At 56.1% G+C, this 9778-nt stretch overlaps 2 protein-coding genes across 2 annotated transcripts; one reads left to right on the top strand and one right to left on the bottom strand.

The window, feature by feature from the left end:
* Positions 1-960: 960 nt before the first annotated feature.
* On the top strand, positions 961-1383 carry CDEST_01181 (uncharacterized protein; the record flags this gene model as incomplete). Its single annotated transcript, XM_062917340.1, has 1 exon — positions 961-1383. One exon carries the CDS (start codon positions 961-963, stop codon positions 1381-1383), a length of 423 nt encoding a protein of 140 aa, XP_062773391.1.
* Positions 1384-2879: 1496 nt separating this feature from the next.
* On the bottom strand, positions 2880-6997 carry CDEST_01180 (Putative P-type ATPase, HAD superfamily, P-type ATPase, transmembrane domain superfamily). The gene is made up of 5 exons (XM_062917339.1): positions 6475-6997; positions 6050-6345; positions 5739-5962; positions 3955-5676; positions 2880-3895 (listed from the first exon to the last, which is right to left on the bottom strand). The coding sequence occupies exons 1-5, from the start codon at positions 6639-6641 to the stop codon at positions 3269-3271; spliced, it is 3036 nt and encodes a 1011-aa protein (XP_062773390.1). The 5' UTR covers positions 6642-6997; the 3' UTR covers positions 2880-3268.
* Positions 6998-9778: the final 2781 nt, after the last annotated feature.

Below are 9778 nucleotides of genomic sequence, written 5' to 3'. Positions count from 1 at the left end.
AGCATGATGTGGCTACAGCACTTCGATCCATAAAAGGGGGCAAGACCTCGAGCCTCCCGGCCTAGATCTGAAGAAACCGGCTATACATCCGATGGTCCTCTCGTTCCAGCTCTTCTACAGCATGCTGAAATATAGTCTTTCTTTGGATCGACAAGCATCGGCTATCTTCCTCGCTGTGTAGTTAGATGGTCTACGTCTATGTAAACGACCAGTTCTGCCTAGACCATGTAACCGACCATGAAAAGATACCAGAGACCCGCCTCAGTTCCCCAGGTACTAATGGTTCAGGTCGGAGGCCATGGGACACACCATGACGTTTGACAAAAGCGTAATCAACCACCAGCGTGTTCACGGCCTCGGAAAGGAGCAACTGCCCCCCTGTCTAGTTCAATCTGTTAGTCTGCTTCATGAGATGCCGAAGATGGGCAGCGTAGAGGGAGGAGACTGCAATGCTGTTTAGTGTGTGGTTACTGAACCTTTCTGTTAAGGAGGGACTGCTTCAATAGGGGCTCGGGTCTTGGGAGTTGTGACCACAATACCTTATAGGTCAAGACTTCAAGATATTTCTGCCCTGTGCACTTCCGGAGTATACCCCTTACAAACATAAAGCTAAATGGGGACCAAACGACACCTCCCCCCCTGTTCGGACAGGCTCAACAGACCTCACGATCGTGACATGAAAACAGTCTACATGCAAAATCTGCAATGCCCACTTGAACCAAACTTCGACAAGGGAGCGCCGTCCCGATATCCAATATTGGACCACATGGAAAATGCCCAGGTCTCGGTCAGCCGCTGCATTTCCGGATGCAGGTTGTCCGTGGACCGTGGCAGGATATCGGCGAGGCCTTGGAGGCATATCTCCCGTCGCAAGACGGATGCAGTAGGACGCGTTTGTCTACGATGGCTTGTTCAATCGGCGCATCTACCACGGGAGCCACGTAACCCGGTTCAGTCGAAATGGAATCGGCACCCGCTCCCTGCATTCTTGCACGATGTGAAAAGCGATATTCTTTGAGAGGGCCCTGCCACCAACAATGTCACTTTCTTCACGTGCCCATCGACGCCGATGTCGCGATTCGAGACAAGAGCGACACGGTTGAGACGGTTCCGTGGCCGAACAGAGATCGTCAGGCTGGCTTCGTCGTCACCGGCGTTGAGGCCCGTATCAACGTCGCCGCAAGTGTAAATACCCGGAAGCGCCCCCTTCACACAGACAGAGTCTCGGGACTGCAAAGAAGCCTGAGTCGAGGGGATGGGTGGCAGAAGCTCTCACACACATTCATCGTCTTCCACGAGGGAAAGGAAAGTCGCGGCTCTCCGGTCAGGGGGATGGGAGTCACTTCGCAGGCGAACAGACGGCGCAGCGGCCCCGTCTGCTAGCCGCCTGGAACTCGAATAGGCATCCCCGTGTAGCTATCTGCAGGGCGCACCGAGGCGAAAAAGGTAGCACGGCGTGCAGTCATGGTGTATGATGTGCTGGATGGGATCCTCAAAAGGTATGATGGCCTCTTCAAACGTAACTCGAGTCGACCCCAGGGGCGGGTAGGAGAGAGCAAGGGGTTCCCGGGCAGGCCACAGAGCGCCTGTGGTACCATGACAGGACGCAAAGAGGAGACATACGAAAGTCCCGTCAGCTTCCCGTCAGATCAAACAAGAATTTCTCGCCCAAAAACACGTCTCGCCTCTTGAATCGCCTCCCGACCTCGCCCTGGGAATCTTCCCACGTCTCTGGATCCGGGACGGGATAAGTAGGCCCTGGATGACTCGAAATAGGCCCGGCAAGCCATACTGTGCGAGCCACGTCCATAACAGCGTACATGGGGGGGGGGGGGGGGGGGGGGGGCGCTCCCGCCGGAGAGAGAGCAGAGGCCATCTGGGTTGACGTATGTCGTGCATTCCGTCTCGTGTCGTGGGCGGCAACACAACACACGCATCGACAACCCCCTCAGAGATCCCTCGGCCGGCAGAGCCGGAACACACACGCATACATCAAGGCCATCGCCTACCTGCCTTAGTCGGGGGCAGAGAGAGGGACGCGCAGAAGCCCCAGATAGTCCCGGGCCCGTCATCGAAACACTCTTCAGGAGAGGGTTGAGACAAGAGACGGCGAGAGTCACGACCGCGAAGAGGCCCCGGTCTAACATCTACGACAATGCCCCGTCATGCTCCTTCTCGTCTCTCGCAACGACCAACCCCCCGGGTCCCTCGCGACTCGATCCGAGTCGCGTCCTCCTTCTCCGACTCCGGTTCGACGGATGTTGGCCGTCTGAGGTGGGAGCACTGACCACCTACCTACTATTTACCTCCGTACTGTGTTGTTGTCCTCCCTCCAAGTTCCATTTCCCCATCCACCCCGGTACCACCTCTCCGAAATCCGGCCTTCTCCACGCTTGACCATGTTTTCGTTGGGGGAGTCAACGAAAGGTAAGGGAGAGAGGGAAGGGGACCGGAAACGGAGGGAAAGGGAAAAAATGGACTGTGCAATCTCTTGGCTGTCTGTCTGGCCGGCCATCCGTCTACGCATGAAGCGGCCCGAGTGTTTTGCTGCAGAAACACCCGCGGTTGCGGAATGCGACTTGGACCCAATCAGGCGGGAGCTTTTTTACGGACCAGGAAATAACACTTTCTTTTTCCCTCTCGTTCTCGGGGCGGAACCACTGATAGGCTGAAAGACCTTCGGCCCCCAATCGAGGTTGGCACTTAGAAAAAAAAAAAAACCAGGCAGAAGAAAAAAACCTTTGTCGTTGTCAATCGGGCCGAAGAATGGGATGAATCCGAGGCAAAGCCACAAGCCGAAAAGACATTTGACAGGAAATTTGATTTGTATCGCCATTGCGAAAGGCATCTCACACGGTGGAAAGCGATTTGGACAAGAGTGATTTGAAGTTATAATTGATTCAATTGAATTATCCGACCGACCTTTAACCCGCCGATCAACGCCGCAACAATGAACATGGTCTTTTTGTTACATTATAGAAAACTGCCCATGAAAATGGGTCATTAGTGACAGTCGTATGATGTCGCAAGATATTACCAAGCGCGCCATCTAGAGCGTTGTTGTCCTTCGCCTTTCCGTTTGGGGTTTGTCTTCTTTCTCTCCTTCTCTCCGCGGCATCTTATTCTCTATATGGATATGGTTGAAAAAATGTGAAAAAAAGATGTTTTTGTGCGACCCAATGCCTCAAAACACGCTTTGTGAGATGACTTTTTTCTGTGCTGCTGCTGCGCGCGCGCTCCAAAAAATCTAGAACAGCATCTTGACTCTTTAGCCCTCCTCGACAACGGCGCGGTTGGCAATGTAGAAGCGCTCGCCCTTGTCGTCCTTCTCGTGCTCGAGAGCGACCTTGCTGAGCTGCGTGAGGACGTTCTCAATGAGGGTGTCGGTGACGCTGCGCTTCTTGCGGCCCATGTTGTTGAGCGACTCGAGGTTGGACATGACGTAGTAGACCAGGGCCATGACGATGGTAACGGCGACCGAGTACACGAAGACAACGCAGACAGTGACGAAGTCGGTGCGGCCGTTCTCGGACAGGTAACGGTTGATAGACGGGGGGGAGGCGGGCTCGCCCTTGCCGCCGGAGAACCAGCCGAAGACACAGAAGAGGATGGACAGGACGTCGACGGCGGCGATGGCACCGATGAGCTGGAAGGAGGGGAAGGTCTCGAAGCCACGGGTGACAAAGATGAGCCAGTTCTGGGTCAGGGAGATCTCGAGGAAGAGGATCTCCTGGATGGAGCCGTAGTCGTGGATGACACCACCGTCGACAATGTACATGGTACCGCGGAGGATCCAGGTGCCGGCGGCGAGAAGACTACCGAGGACGATGGAGATAATCCAGATCTTGGGGAGCTGCCACTCGACGGGGCGCTTCTCGAAGTGAGCGTTGTCGTACTGTTCATCTTGTTAGTGTGTGCACATGAGACGGTGTGGAAATAAGATGGTTCACTTACGGCAACGGCGATGGTGGCCAAATCAGCGAACAAGGCAAGGAAGACGATGAGGTCGGCGCGGACAGTCTCGTTGATGATGATCATAGAGGTGACGAGGTAGATCTCCAAGTGCAAGCAAAGGGCGATACGGTACTGGATGTAGGCCTTCATGCGCTGGAAAATCTGGCGAGACAGCTTGATGGCAGAGACGATGGTGCTGAGACCGGGGGCGAGGAAGACGATATCGGCAGCAGCCTGGGCGGCCTCGGTGGCACCCTCGACGGCGATACCGCAGTCGGACTTCTTCAGGGAGGGAGCGTCGTTGACACCATCACCAGTCATGGCAGTCAAGTGACCACGCTGCTGCAACATCTCGACGACCTGGTACTTGTGCTCGGGGAACACCTCGGCGAAACCGTCGGCGCGCTCGCAAAGGTCGTGGATGGAAGTGCCGGCCATGTCGCTGTGGAGAAGCTTGTCCGAGTTGTAAACCTTGGTGCCGAGCTGGAGCATGCGGCAGGTCTCGACGGCGATGGCGTGGGCGTCACCAGTAAGCATCTTGACCTGGAGACCGAGGGCCTGGGCCTCGAGAATGGTCTGGCCGGTGTCGCTGCGAGGGGGGTCGAAGAGGGACAGCATGCCGAGCATCTCCCAGGGGCCATCCTCCTCCTTGACGGCAACGGCGAGCGAACGGAAACCACGGCGGGCAAACTCAGCAGCCTTCTCCTTGAAGAGAGCGGACTGTTCCTCGGTGCAGTCGGTGAGGGCAAGGACGGCCTTGGGGGCACCCTTGGCGCAGGTGTAGCGGACGCCGCGGTGGGTGGCGACGGTGGTGATGCGCTTGGAGACGGGGTCGAAGGGGGTGAACTTCTCGGTCTTCCAGCCGTCGGACAGGAGCTCCTTAGCCTTGGGGTAACGCTTGAGGGTCAGGACGGTGATCTTGTCAATGGGGTCGAGAGCCTTGATGTTGTGCGAAGAGGCGAGAGCGGCGACGGCCATCATCCAGTTGATGTCGACACCCTCCATGACGAAGGGCTCGCGGACGGACAGCTGGTTGGCGGTGAGAGTACCGGTCTTGTCGGAGCAGAGGATGTCGACACCAGCCAGGGACTCGATGGCAGTGAGCTTCTGAACGATGGCCTTCTCCTCGGCGAGGTAGGCGGCACCGACGGCGAGGGTGGTGGTGGTAACGCAGGGCAGACCGATGGGGACACCGATGATGAGGAGAATCAGGGCGTAGTGGAGCAGGTTGACGGAAGTGCCCTCCTCGGAGACCTCGATGGAACGGTAGAAACCACCAATCCAAGCGGCGAGGATGAAGATGATGACGAGAGCGAGGAGAGTAGTACCGATAGAGTTCATGATGGCCTTGAAGTGACCCTGGTCCTGGGCGCCCTGGACAAGGGAAGCGGTCTTTCCGACGAAGGAGGCCTGGGCACCGTGGGTGACGATGCAGAAAGCCTTACCGCGCTTGCAACCGGTGGTGTAGTAGCAGGTGTCGGTCATGAACTTGTCAACAGCGAGGGACTCACCAGTCATGGCAGACTGGTCGACGGCGACGATGGCGTGTCCGAGCTGGGGGTTGGCGTTCTCCTCATCACCCTCCTCGAACTTCTCGCGGCGAGGGGACAGGACATCCTGGGCCTCGAGCTCAGCCTTGTAGTTGGCGTAGCCGGCGGGGTTCTCGTAGTCGCAAATCAGTTGGCAATCAGCGGGGACGACGTGGCCTTCCTCAATGATGATCTGCGGATAGTGTTAGTCACAATGGACTTTGCGCGCGCATTGGAGGACCCAGGGGAACTCACGATATCACCGGGAACGAGTTCACGGGCGCGGACTTCCTCCTCTCTTCCCTGACGAATGACACGGGCCTTCATGGCGATGTCACCCTTGAGGGAAGCGACGACGTCGGCGGCCTGCTTCTCCTGGTACCAACCGACAGCGGCGTTAAGCAGGAGAATGGCGACAATCAGACCGGCATCGAGCCAATCCTGCAGGGCGAAGGCGAGGATAGCGGCACACTCCATGACTGCATAGACAATTAGCGTTTTGCGGACGGTGTTTCATGGTCGTCATGCTTCGACATGGCGGCCATGGAGGGGTGGGTTGGGCTTACCGTAGAGAATGGGACCACGGAAGAAACCGACGAACTTGAGGAACATGTTCTCCTTCTCGGTGGTGAGCTCGTTCCAGCCGGTGTACTTTCTGCGGCGCTCGACTTCGGCAGGGTCGAGACCCTGCTTCATGTCGGTCTTGAGCCAGTCGGCGGGGGTAACGAAGCCGCTGGAGCCAGCGCCCTCGGCGGCAGCCTTCTTCCAGAACATCCATTTCGGGACCTTCTTGGCCGCAGGAGCATCCGTCTCTTCTACTTCGGCATTGGGGTCCCGGTACGTGTCGATGTAACGGAGCAGACTGTCAAGAAAGCCAAGTCGTTAGCCTCAGTGTCGTATTTTTTATTGGTGTGAAAATGTTGGAGATGGAAGGGGAGATGTCGTTGCGGCAGAGCCAATGGGGTGTTAGACAAAAAAAAAATCAACTTACGATCTGTACTCCTCGTTGGTACCGCCCTCGCCAGCACCACCTTCGACCCGGTTGTTCCTGGCGCGCTCCTGGATGAAGTTGCCGGTCTCAAGGTCCTGCTCCTCATCCTCGGCGTTGATGGGTTGAGGGTAGTGCTTGTTGCCTCCTTTTCCTATTAAGCCCGCCATTTTGTATGGTGCCAAATATTGTCGGAAAAGGATTACAGTCCAGCTGTATCAGTTGAAGAGCGCAGGCAGGACGGAGGTATATATAGAGGAATGCAGAGAGGTAGAGAGAGGGGAGAGATATGGGGAGGTGAGAGGACGGAGGGGCAGAGCAGGGTGAAGAAAGAAGGCTAGGCTAGAATAGACATGAATCACGGTGGGAGAATGGGGCATATTATATTACATCTGTCAAACGGCGAAGCCGGACTGGTCGAGGAACTTCCGCGGATGGGAACGAGAAGATGGGACCAAGGCAAGGCGAGGCAAGGCATGGCCAGCCAGGAAAGGGTAGGCAGGCGGTGCCGGGCCCGGCATTGTGCAATAGGTACGAAGTACAGCGCGGCAATGGAGGCAAAAAAAAGAGACGAGAAGGCAATGGGTGTGTGTGTGTGTGCGTGAGTGTATGAGGAGTGTGTATGAGAAGGCGTGTGTGTGTGTGAGAGCTGTGTGTGTGTGTGTGAACAAGGGACCAGCGTGTAGCTGCGTACCCCGTCTTGCTCGGATCAACGCCAAGAAGTTACAAGCATCAAAACAGATGCGGGTGAGGGAAAAAACCGCACACTGTGACCGGGCGAGCATCGAACGTCGATGCTATTTTGGAGGCGGAGGGAGAGACGACGGGACATTGTCGCCGCTGGGCGGCGCTGCACATCCGTCAGTACTGTGTACGTACCCCGATTGTACTGCCGTCGCCGTCGCCGTCGTCGTGGGTTACAGGCTACAGCCTCGATACTGACCGACCGACCTGACAAGACAGGACGGGGGAGCTTGGCTGGCCCTTTACTGGGGAGTGGCGGGCAAGAGGAAACGGCGTGGGCGTGGGCACCAGAGGCACGATGGACGTGGGGACCTGGTCGGCGGCTTCAGTCGCCGCTCTGCTGGACTTCCATCATATCTGTGGAAGAATATTGGCCGGATTCTAGCGTAAATTTGGTCTCCCCAGGTCCCCATTAGACGGGCCGACCTATCAAGACAGCGACAACTTTGCTGTCTCATCTGCCAGGATGCGAGGATGGATATCTGACAACAAGGGGAAGCCGGCGTGAGTCGTGCGTTTCGACGAGGAAACTCTCGAGTGACTTGGTCTTGTATGGGGGCAAGGCGTGGAAATGGGGGTAAATGTCAAGTCTCTCAGCTACAAAAATAAATGCCTCAGTAGCACTATGGGTAGTGTGTACTGTACCTGGACACCTCACCCGGGTTTAAAGAAAAAAGGACGAGGGAAAAAAAAAGGAAAAGAGGAGCCGCCATGGCCTGAGCTCGCGCTCTCTCTATCTATCTCTCTCTCTCTCTCTCTCCCAGTCTGCTCCAGACCAGACCATACCAGACCACACACACCTAACGCGCATACGTCGACGCAGACATGATCCCGAGATTTCGTCGAGCCTGTTCTCGGGCAACCCCCCGCACCAGCGCCGCAGACAGCTCCAGAGTCGGTTGAACAGTGTCCCATCCGTCTAGTCCTGGTTGAGCGCGGACCCGGACACACCCCCTGGTCATGGACATGTTCCGTGGGTTGAAAGCGACAGAGAACAAGAGACGTTTGACCATCTGGGACTTGGGACTCTTGCCCCTCCATCTCCAACTCCATTCCCATTCCCACTCCCACTCTCACTCCCACTTCCTTCCTCCACCGAAGGGTACAGCACTGTGTGCTCATAGGGTACGTATCCTCTCTCCCTGCTGTACCTAGGCAGGTGGATAGGTAGGTAGGCAGGTACTCTAGCAGTTTGCTCCTGCCTTCCGAATCCCTCCTTGTCCGGCCAAAGGGGCCGCAACAGGTTTCAGCTCTGCTCCGAAACCCACATCACGTGACCATCTGCCCGCCGCCGCCTACGCCGATTCTTCGCTGTAATCTTCTTTCTTCGACGACGACCCAGGCTGGCCCAGGTCCTGCCTGGATCGGTCCAGGTACGCAGTACCCGTCTGGTCGCACTAGTCCGCACACGATAAGCACCCAGAGCCAAAGAGGCAGGAGGTTCCCCGGTACCTCTTCTGTACCTGGACAGTTTTTTCGCTCTCTCTACCGAAGACCCTTCTCGTCCACCTTGGCACCCGCTCACGAGCCCTCGGTCCCATTTGCACACTTGCATATCTGCACTTTCTGCACTGACAATGGCACTTGCACCTGCATCCAATGCCTCTCTCTTCTCTGCTGCATGTGTGTGTGTGTGTGTGTGTGTCTGCGCGCGCGCGTGTGTCTCGCCCTCGTTCCCGTGGCTCTGTTCTCAAAGTCCCTCACTGCAACCTTCGAACGAGACGAGGACCAACCTCACCCCCCCAAACCCTGCGCTGCTTCCGCTGTACAGTGCGGATGGGCACTTGGATAGACACCGGAATAAAGTCTCTGCCAAGCCCTTTGAACGGCGGTCATGTCCGCGTCTTGCCCGTACATAGGAGGACGGCAGTGATGCAGTCTGTGGTCGAGGACGAGGGGAGAATCGAGAGGTCGTGCCAAGAAATCCCCGGAATAGACCGCGGCGAAGGGTGTTTGGTTATGTGTGTGTGGTATGGTCCTCCATGGTTACACACAATGGTCAGAACAGCCCCTCCTGGCCCCCCTACCCCCCGGCCGACGAATCGCCAAGTGTGCCCTTAGAAACACTCTTCTGCGATCTGCCTCGCGACGGGCCTTGGATTGAGGCTATACGTGAACCATCCTATGTATCCTTTAGCGTGTTGCTCGTTTGCCTCGTTATGTTTGTTGTTGTTATTATTATTATTATTCTTATTATTATTATTATTATGAGGGTTTTCCTTCACACACTCTCTACGCCTGACCCCCCGCCCCTCTCTTCATTCTTTTTTAAGCTCATCTTTTGTTGGGCACGGCAGTGCTCTTTCATCAAACCCAAACTTGACAAAACATTCAATGGGGAGAAACCTGCCAAGACTTATTCCCCAGCCAAGACAAAACTCAACTCAGATCAAGTGTGACTGAGCCGTCGAACGGATGGGTTTCCTGGAATAGCAGCTTGGGGTCAATCGCGAGGCCGTGAATGGTGAATGGTGTGCATGTCACATTACGTACAGTACACACACACCGATTCGAAGTTGGGGCATATGGGGAAATGGGGAAGAAATCACCGCAATATTGGATG

The sequence above is a fragment of the Colletotrichum destructivum genome, chromosome 1 (genome assembly GCF_034447905.1).
Source record: "Colletotrichum destructivum chromosome 1, complete sequence".
NCBI lineage: Eukaryota > Fungi > Ascomycota > Sordariomycetes > Glomerellales > Glomerellaceae > Colletotrichum > Colletotrichum destructivum.
This window is presented reverse-complemented; position numbering and strand designations above follow the sequence as displayed.